Raw genomic sequence first — 16,269 nt, 5'->3', positions numbered from 1 at the left:
AGAAATTTCTGTAAGTTGAGAGTTTCTAATTCCCAGAAACAAACAAGTGTGATGAATCATCTCAGATTTAATTTCATGCGCATGGAGAGAAGACGTTCTCTGACTTTGTGTTACAGTAATCAGGTTTATATATCTTTGAAAAGAAAGGGGTGGACTAATGTGGACTTGAACAGACCCAACATGTTTGTTCAGGTATCTATCTTCTGCCTTCTTACCATCAAAGAAGACAAATTGTTGGCAGTTATTTACAACCCTCTACCCTAAAACACTAACCCAATAAAACAGACAAAACAACATACCAGAAATGGGTTAAGTAAATATTCAAGTGACCCTTTGACCTGGTGTAAAACCCCCACACGATTCATTCAGAAATATGCCATATTTCTTGCAGGTTGATTTATCTACAGGTCTGGCAATTGAAGAAGCATGCTACGCCCAGGTGAGAATTTAATTAATTCAGTTAAAATTTATTTATACTGTTGTATGAAATATATGAAGTTTGGCAGTTTATTACATCAGCCTTGCTAAAGACAGTCACATACTGTCATGTAAGGAGAACTGGGGGCTCTTAATGTTTTACACATCACTATTTTCCTGTAATGTCAGGACAACATAATGTGTAAAGGCATGAACAGTACCCACCAGCAAAGACATTGTTTTCTTCCTGCAACTCCGGTAGCTACGGTAGCCTTCCATAGACAATACGCCCAAATATCTCACGACATCTCCCCCGTTGAAGGAAATTAAAATATAAACTTTGCAAAGCCTTAGTGACTCTGTCTTATCACTGAATTTCCAAACAGGCTATCCAAATGGTAACATTTAACATTTAACTCCAGGGCAGTGGATAACTCTGCCTGACATGCCAACATAGTGTTTTCAAATAACAATCCAAACAACAACATTAACCCCTTTCTCCCCGTTGACGCTGAGACCATCACTTCCTGAACACAGGTTGTGATTATTAAGAATTGCCTCTCAGTCTCTAAACCTTAGTGGCAATTTGACCTCACGACCCCTGGAGGTCATCCTCACAGGAGTGGTGGATGGAAGAGGAGATCCGGGAAACGGACCTGGCGGTGGCTGGCTTCCAGGTGTTTCGTGTGGGGCGGCTACCTCTATAGTTGAGGAACTGCAGTCCTGTGGTGGTGCGTCAGGATCTGTTTGTTGTTGTTGCATGCTTTGGTCACTAGTCTCTGGGACCACCTGAAGGCTGCGTCTGTTGCAGCGACTCACCATCCTGTTGGCCATTTCTACCAAGTAGGATCTCGGCTCCGTGGGCTTGCAGATGACCCTGGCAGGTGTTTTCCAACCTTTGTCCCCATCAAGCTTCACGGTGACATCCTGTCCCAGGCACAGTTCAGGGAGATGACAAGCTGAATGCCTGCAGTTGTAGTAGAACCTGCAAGCTTCCTTTGCCGTGGCATCCTTCTGATAGACCATGTCTCTGTTAACTGGGCGTGGCAGTAATGACTTTTCAAGCGCTGGAGCCGTGGTGCGGATTTGCTGTACCAGCATAAGCTGAGATGGGCTTGCTCCGGTTGCCGCGATCGGTGTGGAGCGATAACTCATCAAAGCTAGACAGGGATCAGACTGTTTGAGGATGTGTTTGGCTGTTTGGACAGCTCTCTCAGCAGCATCCTGTGGATAATGTGGACTGGACGTTATGTGGGTGAAACCATACCTCCTTGTAAAGTCTTGGAATTCTGAAGATATAAACTGCATTGCGTTGTCACTGACCAGTTCCAGCAGAATTCCCCATCCCACAAACATGTTTTTAAGCTTGCCAATGACATGCCTGCTTGTAGTAGTGCTAAGGGGAGCGATTTCAATGTCTCTTGAAAAATATTCTACCACAATGAGGAAACTCTTACCTGGGCCACCACACAGTTGACCTAGCCCGCTCACGACATTTGGTCAGTCCCTAGTGCCCCTCGTGTAGCTGGTTAAGAATGTTGGACCTGAGTGTTGTGGGGATTACGATGCGATCTTTGTACAGCACAAGACTGTCTGACTCTGGCTGTATAGAATTCACGCAGCAGCGAAAACTCTGCCATTTTCTGCAGCCAGCCCTTTCGGATGCAATGAGTACTTTTTGAAGTGCTGTATTGCTGTAGTGGCTCTGTGGATTTTCACAAATGTATTCACATAAGCTGTGATTTGGCTGTCCATGTCTGAGTCATTGTTTTCCTCGATTGGGTTTCTTGAAAGTGCTGTTTACCAGGGACATGCTCGGCAATGACATCAAATCACATTAAGCACATGAGCAGTCTCTGACACCTCAGTGGTGTTTTGTTGAGGTCGTAAGAATTGATTAATGGCACTAAATGCTTATGGTCCATTTGGAGACGGACACAACCCATTCCCTAGATGTAGAGGGCAAAGCACTCACAGGCCCACACACACGCCAAACACTCCTTCTCAATCTGCGAATACTGTTTCTCAGTATCGTCAAGTGAGTGTGAGCCGTGTGCCACCGCCGCAACTCCCCATCATGGTCCTGCCGCAGCGCGGTGCCCAAGATGTAGCTACTGGCATCTGCGCGTCTTTGCGATGGCCTCCACTTTACTGATGTCTGGTTTCACGCAGTCCTCGCTGATGACATGCCTGAAAAACTGTAGTTCCGTCCTGCGAAAATGGCACTTGGACCTGTTAAGCTTGAGCCCTGATTCTTCAATTGTTCGCAGTTTTGCAAGGTCTGATTTCTTCCTTCTAAAGTCAGTGATCAGCTCCTTTGGTCTTAATAGTGAGTTGTTGTCTCAGCACAGTCCAGCTATCTTGTTCCTATAAGCTAACTTGTCTCCCCCTGAGATGAGCCCTGAGTGGTGTTTCCTCTGCAAACTCAATGATGGTATTGTTAAAGTGAGTGGTGGTGCAATCATAAGTGTAGAGGGTGTAAAGCAGAGGGCTCAGCACACATCCCTGTAGGGAGCCGGCTAAAGGCTGAGGAGATGCATCTGCTTCTGGATTAAACACTTCCCTCAGAAAAGTGTAAAACTGAGACAGTAAGCACTGATTTGAGAGTGATGTCATACTTTAGATATGTCTTCTAGGTTTTTTTTTTTTTTTTGCTGACACATTTGTGTTGTCTTTAAGGTGATCCCAACTAAAGATCGACTTGAGGGTTTGGCTGCATTCAAGGAGAAGAGACAACCTCTCTACAAGGGGGAGTGACTCCACATTTCTTTCAGAAAATAATTAAGAATTCTGCCTTCAGATCTACAACTGTTCCACTGCATCATATATATTAATGAAAAAAACTCTACGTCTACCTGCACAGTACCCTAGCAGATGTCTGTTTTCCCACAGGACAAAGTTTTTACTAACAAGTTAAATATTCAAGTATAAAGCCCTTGCTGGGTATGCCAGCTTCCACTTAAGGATTTGGAGTTAACTAAGCAAGTTAACCAAGAGTATACAACTTTTTGTAATATTTAATGTCTGTAATCTAAAGCATGTTTCTTTAAAGGATTATTGTCACTTACTCTATGATTGGCAGTTAGTCACTATTGAACAAATTCAAGAGCAATTGAAATAACCACAAAGTTCTGTGAGACCTTATGACTTATGCATCAGATGCTTTATTGCTTTTGTACTTTGGTAGAAATGTACTGTGTTCACAAAACTGAATAACACCAGAAGTGTCTGCATGAAGCCATAAAACAGTGTGAAGCTTAGGTCACTGAATAATTACAATTATTGTGAGATCAAAGACTACAGACTGTATTTGGCTCTAGCCAGAAGCAGACGGGCCATCTGTAGAATCTGCAAAATCACAGAACAGCTGGTAGTCCAGTGTGGCTGATGGCTGCCATGCATGTATCGTTAATTTTTCTTTGCTATAATACATCTTTGTCTTTTAAGATACATATTTTCTCTTTCTCTCTCTTTTCACTTTGTGTTTTAAGTCACTCCAAGCTGACAGAGGGCAACACAGCACGACAGGGCATGTTTGGTCCATAATCCCCAAATAAGCACCCAGGCCTTGGTTGGGCTGGGCTGGGTCATATTCCAGGGCTGCTTTTCAGCCAGTCTGCCCCCACACAAAGGTTTCTACCTTTACACATTTTTGGAAAATTATTATATGAACAGTTGTAGCTTTTTGTAGCATTGCAAGGCTTCTATTTAATGGTGAGTACAGTCGAAATATGTTGGTTTATATAACATCTTTAACAACAGGGGCCTCACATGACTTTGGTGCCTCATGGTGGTACAATGGGGTATTAAAAAACTGCAAATAAAAACTAAAGAGTATCTTATCAATGGAAATAAGTGATCCAAATTATTTGCTGTTTTAAAATATTAAACATGCAGTTTTAACAATTAGGTTTAAAAGTGTATTAATTAAAATTTAGTGAGATAGTGAGACAGCAAAGAGCACAGTACTAGGAATTTGTCTTGGTGTCTGGTGCTAGCATATATACAGATATGGAGTATGTACAGTTTTAGAATAAACTAGAAAAAATAATAAAAATAAAATAAATACTATATATATACAGAAAAGTGAAGAGTGCATGAAGTGTAGTGCACTTTAAGAATGTTAAAATGAAAAGTGACTGACTGTAGTTTGGGGGTGTGTCTGGATGACCTTAATGCTTTTGTGAAGATTCCAATCTGACTAGACTATAACTGTGTGAAGTATAGCTGGCAATCCTCTTCAATAGGATCATAAACAGAAGAGAGAGACAACTGAATCCAAGTGCACAGGTGTTTATTCACAAAACACAGTACAGACAAGGTGAGTCACCCCAGGGTGGACTGACAATGTTTCTCAAGCTCCTGCTTTTATACCTATGGTCAGAGGGTTGATCCTCACCCTTTCCCCCTTCTCTCATCTCATTACCACTATTAACTTCTCTTTTTTGGACATAATCGTGTCTTACCTACACATAATTTCTTTTTAAATATGCTAAGGGATCAACCCCTCCCATCTAATCCTCCTCCTGGGATTTGTGTGATTCCCCCTCCTTTCCCACTCTCAATTCTTTATTTATTTCTTGGTCAATGATGCAATAACAGGTGTTCTCTAATGTGTACAGCCACAGCCTCTAAGCTTACTGAAACATATCCCATCTTTGTCTATGCATGGTCTAAGTGCAGGTCAGTATTCACACGTCCTTATGAGTTCTTTTAGGTACTTCCTTTTACTCAGATATGCTTTCAAGGACACACACACACACACAGGATACATATTCAGCACCTGCATGACCTACATTCCTGAGACAATACACAACAGTGGTCATATATGGGTAAGTGGGGTACTGTTCAGCAGACTGACTGCAGTGGGGAAGAAACTGTTCTTGTGGCGTGAGGTCCTTGTCCTGATGGACCGGAGTCTCTTGCCAGAGGGGAGGGACTGGAAGAGTTCTTGTCTGTGATGAGAGGGGCCGGCTGAGATCTTGGCTGCACGTCTACGGGTCCTGGAGATGTACAGCTCCTGGAGAGATGGGAGACTGCAGCCGATCACCTTCTCTGCAGAGTGGATGACACGCTCACAGCTTGGCTGTGACTGCAGCAAACCAGATCGTGATGGAGGATGTCAGGATGGAATCGAGTATAGTTGTCTAGAGTTCACCAGCATCTTTGAAGGGAGGTGAAACTTCTTCAGCTGCCACAGGGAGTAGATCCTCTGCTGAGCCTTCTTGGTGAGGGAGCTGATGTTCTGTTCCCACTTGAGCTCCTGGGTTATGATGGTGCCCAGGAAGCCGAAGGACTCGACAGAGGTCACCGGAGTATCACAGAGGATGAGGGGGTGGAGGGGGGCTGGGTCCTTCCTGAAATCCACAATCATCTTTACTGTTTTGAGGGAGTTGAGCTCCAGGTTGATCATGCTGCACCAGTCAGTCCATCTCACTCCTGTAGGCCAACTCGACCCCATCAGAGATGAGGCCGATGAGGGTGGTGTTGTCTGCAAACTGCAGGAGTTTGACAGACCGGTGACCAGATGTCCAGCAGTTGGTGTATAGGGAAAATAGCAGGGGAGAAAGAACACAGCCTTGGGGGGATCCAGTGTTAATGGTCCAGGAGTCAGAGACATGCTTTCCCAGCCTCACGAACTGCCATCTGTCTGTCAGGAAGTCCGTGATCCAGCTGCACATGGAGTCAGGCACATTCAGCTGGGAGAGCTTGTCTCTGAGCAGAGCTGGAACGATCTTGTTGAAAGCAGAGGTAAAGTCCACAAACAGTATCCTGCCGTAGGATCCTGGGGAGTCCAGATGCTGGAGGATGAAGTGGAGGGCCATATTCACAGCGTTGTCCACAGATCTGTTGGCTCTGTAGGCGAATTGTAGGGGATCCAGGAGAGGGTCTGTAATGTCCTTGAGGTAGGACAGGACGAGGTGCTCAAAGGACTTCATGACCACAGAAGTCAGGGCGACAGGTCTGTAATCATTAAGTCCTGTGATCCTTGTCTTTTTGGGGACTGGAATGATGGCTGAGGTCTTGAAGCAGGCTGGCACATGGCAGGTCTCCAGTGAGGTGTTAAAAATGTCTATGAACACTGGGGACAGCTGATTGGCACAGTGCTTCAAGGTGGAGGGAGAGACAGAGTCTGGGCCCGTAGCTTTGTGGGGGTTCAGTCGTTTGAACAGTCTATTCACATCTCCCTCTTTGATGGAGAGAGGTGTGTGTGTGTGTGGGGGGGGGGCGCAGAGGTGTGGAGCTATGTAAGTGATCCAGGTATGGAAATGGACATGGGGCTGCTGCTGGTCAATGGATTGAATTGCTGTTCCATTATCTCTCACCATACACAGATTTAGCTCTTCTCACCTCCTCACTAAAACTGTTGGTGGAAAACCTAAAAACATCCCAGTTTGTACAGTCCAAACACTCCTGAAGTTCCCCTGCAACCTCGCTTGTCCACTTCTTTCATGTCCTCACATGCAGAGGTTTGCAGAGTTTTAATTTCTGCCTGGATGCAGGAATAAAATGCACCATGTTGTGGTTGGACTGGCCCTGTGCGGCAAGAGGGATAGCAGGATTAAGCACCGCTTATGGTGGAATAGCAGTGGTCCAGTACGTTCCCCTCTCAGGTCGGGCACTTAATAAACTGTTTGTATTTAGGCAGGTGATGGGAAAGATTATCTTTGTTAAATTCTCCTAGGACAATAACCAAGGTGTTCGAGTTTGTCTGTTCCACACAGTATCTCGTCAGCCAGCGCTCATTGCACATTGCCTTGTGGCGGGATGTAAACACAGATGAGAAAGAAGGAGCAGAACTCACAGGGCGAGTAGAAGGGCTTGCAGTTAATGGTGAAGGCCTCCAGGTCAGGGGAACAGTGCTGAGACAGTATTGTCACATTGTTGCATCAGCTGTTGCTGATGAAGAAGCAGATCCCACCACCTTTTGTTTTGCCGGGAAGCAGTAGAAGTCAGAAAACTTGGAAATAAGTCCACAGGGGTAGAAGCTCTGATGTTCATGAGATCTTCCCTAGGATAGGAACCACCAGAACTGTGGCAGAACACATAAAAACACATAAAAACACAAACCAAGGCAAAGTAGAGTGCACCGTAACACAGAGGCAGCCATCCACGGCACCAACGTGGTTCTCAACTTGGATGGGAAAACAGACCAAAAAACCTAAGGTCTACTCACTGGCTTTTCATAGAGCTTTCAGCCACATTACAAAGTTCCTTGCCGTTTTAAAAGTAGTTTAAAAGTTTAGTTTTACTTGAGAGAAAGTGGGTTTATGATGGTGCCACTCACCTCTCCTCCTAGCTGCACTAGCTGCACTCACCTTGCAAAGACAGTTATGGTTTTGGATAAGTAACTGGACCCAGCTTGGGGCTAGGTCTAAGACTGTGGCCGGATCCACATCACTTCATCCCAAGTAGTTTTGGTCTGTTGTCAACATTAAGAGCAGGAGAGAGGGTCGCTCCCCTTCTTTATCTAAAAATGCACTTAGACATCTCTGTACATATCAATCTATTCCACTGGAGAATAACTGAGATTTTTAATCTACAGAAATCCCCAACTGGGGGGATCCTAGGTTAGCCCATCTGCTTGGGGGTCTCGCAGTTCTTTGCCCACATGTATTCCATATCTTACTGCCAGTCAAGCTTCAGGGTGCACTGCTCTATGCCAATTTTCACTCCGACAGGACGGAAAGGCCCCTTCCCCTCTCATTTCATCAGTCATCTGCACCAGCTACCTACCCTGTTTAAACTTGTGGTCCACTCCTAGTTTTATTTTCATTTATCTAGCACCCTCCCATGCTATCTAGCTCTTTTTTATTGAAATTTCCTGAATTTCTATGTGGTCTTATTTTATTGCATGACAAAATTATTAATTGTAGAGGGTTTAATATTCACATGGATGGTTTCTTAAATTCCTTTTTTCTGTCTTTTAAAGTATTACAAAACACCAACATGTGTCGGACAGTACCTACAATTGCGGTAACAGGTTGGACTTAAGTCTTAAGTCTGGGTCAATACCTTCAGTGGAGGTCACCGACATTTTTGTATCTTACCATAAATGGTAAGATACATATTGTTTTTACCTGTAAAACATAATCAATTGTTCCTGTACTTCAGCATTTTAATGCACAGTGTGAAGTACAAGTTTAATGCGCCAGTTCTGCACTGTATTCAGTTCTAGCAATTATGTGTTTCCTAAACCTGTATTAACCAACAATTTTGCAAAATCTTTCATCTCCTTGTGTTATAGGACTTCTGTGAAATTAAGATCTGCCTGATTAATCAGGTGACAATCCTAGATAAATGAAGGGATTTGTAAATGTAAAAGAGCTGAATTCATTAAAATTGGAAGAAATCGGGTCTTCAGGTCCACTTACTGGCATTAAAGGAGTTGCTAGCATGTTACAATCCAATGATTAAAACTGCAAGAGCTTGCTACTTTTCCGATCTCATCTCTGCCAGCATAACCTGAGGTTCCTTCTTCAAAGTGTCGATGGTTAACCCCATCTTTTCTGGTGCTTTTGCCAACTGCAGTGCTGTGAGAAATTCTTATTGTACTTTGCTGTACTTTGTCAATTATATCCGGTATTGCTCTTGTTCCTACATTCTCTGATGCTGTTCTACCACACCGCTTCTCGTTAAACCCCAATTATTCTGTCTGACTCAGAGGACACTATATCTCACATCTTGGTATCATCTGGCCATCTTGATTTCATTCTTTTCGCGTTATTAATTGTGGAATTAAACTGTGTTGGTGCCCTCTTGTTCACTGTCTAACAGATGTGTTCCTGATTATTTTAAAACTGCCTTTCTTAAGAAACCTTGGCTCAGTTCTACTGTTTTAGATATCTATTGCCCTATCTCCAAATTGCCTTTTATTTCTAAGTTATTAAAGTTGTTTATAACCAGTTGCTTATTGCTTTTAAAACTAAAACTCTGCTTTTGAAAAGTTTCAGTCTGGTTTCTGTCAATACCATAGCACAGAGACAGCCCTGTGGAAGGTTTTCAATAATCTCTTATTGACAGTGGATTCTGGCTTGGCTCAGTTCTTGTGCTACTGGATTTGAGCAGGTAAATCCTAACATTGTTATTGGCCCTCAGACATGCTGAGCAAATATCACCAGCCATGGGGACTTTATTGCAATTTATCAAGCTCACTGTGAGAAACCTGGGTGTCATTTTTGATTCTGGTTTAACATTTAAGAATCATGTCACCAATCATCTTGTCATCTCAGAAATATTGTCAAAATCACATCTATTCTAGATTACAGAGATGCTAAAACGATCATCCATGCTTTTATTTCTTCACGTCTTGATTAGTGTAATTGCATTTGTACCTGCCTTAGTATTAAAAACCTGAAACGCCTTCAACTTGTTCAGAACTCAGCTGCAGCTTTTATCCAGAACTAGGAGGTTTGACCATGTCACCCCTATTTTAGCTTCTTTATTCTCAGTTTTTTCAATTTCAATTTATTTATAAAGCACAACTAAACACAACTACCAAATGTGCTGTACAAAATAAATAACTAAATAAAACAAATAAAACTACAAGAAACAAGGCAAAGCAAAGCAATTTATAATGCCTTCCAGTTCATTTTAGAATCTACAGGTGTTCATTACACACAGACTGATATATTTCATATGTTTCTTTTAATTTTCATTATTATAACTTACAGCTAATGAAAACCCTAAATTCAGCATCTCAGAAAATTAGATATTACTTAAGGCCAATAGAAAAAAAGATTTTTAACAGAAATGTTGGACTACTGAAAAGTATGAACATGCACAGCACTCAATACTTGGTCTGGGCTCCTTTTGCATGAATTACTGCAGCAATGTGGCGTGGCATGGAGGTGATCAGTCTGTGGCACTGTTAAGGTGTTATGGAAGCCCAGGTTGTTCTGATAGCAGCTTTCAGCTCTTCTCCATTGTTGGGTCTGTCTCCGTTCTCTTTGTCATAAGATGGATGAAGAACAAGGGAATGTAGTGGATGATTCTGTGGATGATGATAGCCTGCGGGTAAGTGGCTTTTCCGGACCGGTTCGTTTGGATAGAGATAAAGATGGTACTGGAAAAAGGCACAGAGGTGGTGTGTGTGTGTACACTAGGGAGAGCTGGTGAAATCACCTGATTGTGTGGGAAAAAATGTGCTCTATGGACATCGAAATGCTTGTTCTCTCTGCTCGTGCATGATATTTACCGCGTGAGCTGACAATAATACAATACTTTTAGCCTCGGCCTACACGCCAGTGGTAGAGCATGAGGAAAGAGAGGAAAAGATAAAGAACTGGACTGTCTCTAGCATAAAAGAACTGCAAAGTTGCTTTGAGAGTACTGACTGGGACTTGTTTTTAAATGATATCCCTGACTTGAATGATCAGGTTTTGGTGGTTTCCAGTTATACTGACTTTCATGTTGATTCTATTATTCCTACAAAAAGCTTGACTATTTCCGAACAACAAGCCATGGTTAACCAAAGAGCTTAAAAATATTCTTAATATGAAAAAAAAGTGTATTCCTATTAGGGTCTAATGAGGAAAAAAATATCAATAAGGAAGTTAAAAGAACGATTAGACATGCTAAATTACATTATAGAAATAAAAAAAGAACAGTTTGTTCAAGGTGATATGAGGGCTGTCTGGCAAGGTATCAAAAATATGGCAGATATAAATACATCCAAGAAGGGGCCAGGTACAATAGATAAAACTGATATTCAGACCCGTTCAAATTTTTCACTCTTTGTGTCATTGAAGCCATTTACCATGAGAATCACCAAGGTTCTTCTCCCACGATTGCTCAGTTTGGCTGGACAGCCAGGTCTAGGAAGAGTTCTGGTCGTCCCAAACTTTTTCCATTTGAGGATTATGGAGGCCACTGTGCTCTTAGGAACCTTGAGTGCTGCAGAAATTCTTTTGTAACCTTGGCCAGATCTGTGCCTTGCCACAATTCTGTCTCTGAGCTCCTTGGGCAGTTCCTTCGACCTCATGATTCTCATTTGCTCTGGCATGCACTGTGAGCTGTAAGGTCTTATATAGACAGGTGTGTGCCTTTCCTAATCAAGTCCAATCAGTTTAATTAAACACAGCTGGACTCCAATGAAGGAGCAGAACCATCTCAAGGAGGATCAGAAGAAATGGACAGCATGTGAGTTAAATATGAGTGTCACTGCAAAGGGTCTGAATACTTATGACCATGTGATATTTCAGTTTTTCTTTTTTAATAAATTTGCAAAAATTTCTACATTTCTGTTTTTTTCTGTCAAGATGGGGTGCTGAGTGTACATTAATGAGAAATAAAATGAACTTTTTGGATTTTGGCAAATGGCTGCAATGACACAAAGAGTGAAAAATTTAAAGGGGTCTGAAAACTTTCCGTACCCACTGTACATTGTTCCAAGCCTCACTGGACCAACTCATAGTTCCTCGGTTATGGTAAGCCAGTATTGTAGTACCTGTACCAAAGCGAGAGAAGTCACATTCTTTTAATAATTATTGGTCAATGCTTAACCTAGTTATGAAAGCTGTGGAAAGGGAAGTTAAGTTACAGCTTATGAAGGTTTGCAGTGAGAAACTAGACCCCTTACAGTTTGCTTATGTTGGGAAAATATTATTAGCAGTTACATCCTATTTAGCCTGTTAAATATTGTTTATGCACACATTGTTGCAAAGAGTTATGCAGACCTGACACGCTAAAGAAAGAAGGTTAAAAGCACTGTCTCTACAGTGTGAAGAGACATACAAGGTATTGAAAAGAGCGTAGGATTCTGCAGAAGGAACACACCACTTACACTCACACTAATATTGCATACTAATATACAGTATTGTTCAAAATAATAGCAGTACACTGTGACTAACCAGAATAATCCAGGTTTTTAGTATATTTTTTATTGCTACATGGCAAACAAGTTACCAGTAGGTGCAGTAGATTCTCAGAAAACAAACAAGACCCAGCATTCATGATACGCTCTTAAGGCTGTGCAACTGGGCAATTAGTTGAAAGGGGTGTGTTCAAAAAATAGCAGCGTCTGCTGTTGACTGTACAAACTCAAAACTATTTTGTACAAACGTTTTTGTTTCTAGGATTTAGCAATCCTGTGAATCACTAAACTAATATTTAATTGTATGACCACAGTTTTTTATAACTGCTTCACATCTGTGTGGCATGGAGTCAACCAACTTGTGGCACCTTTCAGCTGTTATTCCACTTCATGATTCTTTAACAACATTGGTTTTGCTTCAGACACAGCATTTTTGATATCACCCCACAAGTTCTCGATTGGATTAAGGTCCAGGGATTGGGCTGGCCACTCCATAACATAATTTTGTTGGTTTGGAACCAAGACTTTGCTAGTTTACTAGTGTGTTTGGGGTCATTGTCTTGTTGAAACAACCATTTCAAGGGCATGTCCTCTTCAGCATAAGGCAAAATGACCTCTTCAAGTATTTTGACATATGCAAACTGATCCATGATCCCTGGTATGTGATAAATAGGCCCAACACCATAGTAGGAGAAACATGCCCATATCATGATGCTTGCACCACCATGCTTCACTGTCTTCACTGTGTACTGTGGCTTGAATTCAGAGTTTGGGGGTCGTCTCACAAACTGTCTATGGCCCTTGGACCCAAAAAGAACAATTTTACTCTCATCAGTCCACACAATGTTCCTCCATTTCTCTTTAAGCCAGTTGATGTGTTCTTTGGCAAACTGTAACCTCTTCTGCACATGCCTTTTTTTTAACAGAGTGACTTTGCGGGGGATTCTTGAAAATAGATTAGCTTCACACAGACGTCTTCTAACTGTCACAGTACTTACAGGTAACTCCAGACTGTCTTTGATCATCCTGGAGCTGATCATTGGCCGAGCCTTTGCCATTCTGGTTATTCTTCGATCCATTTTGATGGTTGTCTTCTATTTTCTTCCACGTCTCTCTGCCCTTTGCCCTCCATTTTAAGGCACTGGAGATCATTTTAGCTGAACAGCCTATAATTTTTTGCACCTCTTTATAGGTTTTCCCCTCTCCAATCAACTTTTTAATCAAAGTACGCTGTTCTTCTGAACAATGTCTTGAACGACCCATTTTCCTCAGGCTTTCAAATGCATGTTCAACAAGTGCTGGCTTCATCCTTAAATAGGGGCCACCTGATTCACACCTGTTTTTTCATAAAATTGATGACCTCACTGATTGAATGCCACACTGCTATTTTTTTTTAACACACCCCTTTCAACTAATTGCTCAATTGCACAGCCTTAAGAGCGTGCATATCATAAATGCTGGGTCTTTTTTGTTTTCTGAGAATCTACTGCACCTACTGGTAACTTGTTTGCCATGTAGCAATAAAAAATATACTAAAAACCTGGATTATTCTGGTTAGTCACATTGTACTGCTATTTTTTTGAACAATACTGTACATATGTAGATGTAGATATGAATTGCAGGTTAATGTGTTGTGACTCAGGGTAATTAGACACTGAAAGCTGGAAGCAGAGAAGAGACTGTACCTCGACACTGCTGAGTGATGAACAACTCCATATAAGGGAGGGACAGATAAGACTGAAGCTTCTAACTTCCTAGTTCTCACAACAGGGCGCTGGCCCCCAGGGATTGGAGGAGACAAGTGCCAAAGGGCCAAAGAGCACCAACAAAGGGCAAGTCAAGTCTAAACCGCGACTTCCCCCACCTGTAGTCAACCAATAAGATGTGATTCTTGGGTAACATATAATGTCATGTTTTCCTTTGTTTTGCATCTCTTTTTTGCAAGGTTGGTTGCAGCTAACTGCTTACAGACTGCGATTTTCTGACCAAGAAAGGGTCCTTGTACAAGAGTTTGGAATTTCAATTAAAACTCATGTGTGAAATAAAATAACCTTTCTGCTAATTTTCAATAAACAAACACGCTTACACTTATCACACTAAAAGAGGTGTGGATGATGCAAAACTTTATTTTGAACACTGTACATCCATTTGGAACATAGGGGCTCATTTGCCAGACTATTATTTGCTGACTTTTCCTCAGCATTTAATACAATGAATCCATTGTTTCTTATCTTAGTTAAGAAACTTGTGAATGAGTTTAATGTCAATCATGGGCTGGTTTTATGGATCTTGGATTTTTTAATTAGTAGACAGCAAAGGGTTAGGATGAATGGAATTTCGTCATATACACGTACGTATATCGGGACTATCTTTTTATCCTCTATAAAAATGAGTGTAAAAGTTATGAGGATAATTATGTTGTTAAATATGCCAATGATACAGTTTTCCTATCCTTGGTATCAAACTTAAAGGATGATGACAGTCTTGCACTTCTTAAGTTTATTACATGGTGCAATGATGTAGAGATGAGATTAAATATAACAAAAACAAAGGAGATAATTGATTTTAGAAAAAAAAAAACACTCCAAGGTTGCAACCAGTTTTTATTCAAGGTAAAGAGGTTGATGGAGTTGAGGAGTGCAAATATCTTGGAACTGTATTTGATACGACTTTACAGTTTCAGCAGAACACAGACGTTATTATTAAGAAGGTTCATCAAAGAATGTTTGCTTTAAAGAAATTGTATTCTTTCTGTGTACAAAAACCTATACTTAAGTGTATTTTATAATACTTTTATCGAGAGCCTTTTAAGTTTCTCATTTCTATGTTGGTTTTCATCACTTTCTCTTGGCTCCAGAATCGCCTCCAGACCGTAGTTAAGTATTGTTCAAAAATTATTGATATGCCATTGCCATTTTATGAGCAACAGGCGATAAGGAAAGTTTGGAGTGTCATGAATGATGACACACATCCATTGCACAAGCATTTTGAGGTAATGCCTTGTGGAAGAAGTATTAAGTGCATGACCAATCAATATAAGTCTACTTTTGTGCCAGAAGCTATTTGTATTGAATTGTGTACATGAATTGTAATAATGAGTACTGACGAGTATTGATGGCTCTTAATATATATATATTTTTAATTGGTTCTTATTTGTGGTTGAATTTACTACGAAGCATGTTGTACTGTTGCAATCCGTGTAAAAATGTCTTTTCTGTGTGTGTGTGTTTTTATGTATATTTAAACTGAAATTTGGGATGTGCTGCCTATGCCCTATGCAATTGCCCTGTGTGGGATTAATAAAGTAGTAAACAAACAAAATAGGTGGGAAGTGGAACACTGGTGCAGTCAGAACCATCTGGAGCTGAACCTGCTCAAGACTGTGGAGATGATACTGTCGTAAAAATATGGCGGCACGCACAAGTGTAGCAGGTTTTGGTTCTCTAATTGGCTGTTTTTTCTTGTTTTGTTGTAATGTGGATATTTGAGTTTTGTCAGGCAAAGTATGTGTACAGTTGACAAGAGTTCATAAATTGTGAATTACAGTTCAGTAGAGTTGTATTGGACGACTTCCAACGGGCTAACAACATATCAAAACCACCACGCCCTTGTTATGACCCTAGGGGTCATTATGTGTGTGGTTGGTGTGTTGTTGGCCTCCCCTCCCTATTTCGTGTGTGTGTATGTGTGTGTGTGTCGGATGCTGGAGTGGGCGTGGACTCGAGGACCGTGGATTGGACTTCCGGGATTGGTCCAACACTTCCCGGAAGGACTATAAGAAGCCCACGGACTGCTGTTCAGGAGAGCTATTCTCCCACCTCTGCCATTCCCAGCTATTTTGATAGAGATTTCGATTGCGCAAATTAGTTAGTTAGAGATTAGGTTTTTGTTTCGATTAGAGGATTTAGTATTGATAGGATTTTCGTTATTTAGATTAGAAATATTTAGACAATTAGGTTACGTTTGTGTTTTGTTTTCTCCTGTTTGTTTTAGGAGTTTCCAGGCTAGCGACCTGTGATTTTGTGTTATTTCTTTTG

General features: G+C 41.4%; 1 protein-coding gene across 3 annotated transcripts in view; it reads left to right on the top strand.

Moving 5' to 3' along the window:
* Nucleotides 1-9,179, top strand: part of auh (AU RNA binding protein/enoyl-CoA hydratase) — a 36,865-nt gene extending 27,686 nt beyond the window's left edge. For 2 of the 3 annotated variants that reach the window (XM_026297617.1, XM_026297615.1), the window contains 2 exons: nucleotides 392-439; nucleotides 3,097-3,867. In XM_026297617.1, coding sequence (XP_026153402.1) covers nucleotides 392-439; nucleotides 3,097-3,174 — 126 coding nt within the window. In that variant the 3' untranslated portion in view covers nucleotides 3,175-3,867. Of the gene's footprint in view, nucleotides 1-391; nucleotides 440-3,096; nucleotides 4,050-4,664 lie in introns of those variants that run through there. The other variant, XM_026297614.1, reaches the window with a different exon arrangement.
* Nucleotides 9,180-16,269: the final 7,090 nt, after the last annotated feature.

The sequence above is a fragment of the Mastacembelus armatus genome, chromosome 12 (assembly GCF_900324485.2).
Source record: "Mastacembelus armatus chromosome 12, fMasArm1.2, whole genome shotgun sequence".
In the NCBI taxonomy this organism is placed as follows: Eukaryota; Metazoa; Chordata; class Actinopteri; order Synbranchiformes; family Mastacembelidae; genus Mastacembelus; species Mastacembelus armatus.
This window is presented reverse-complemented; position numbering and strand designations above follow the sequence as displayed.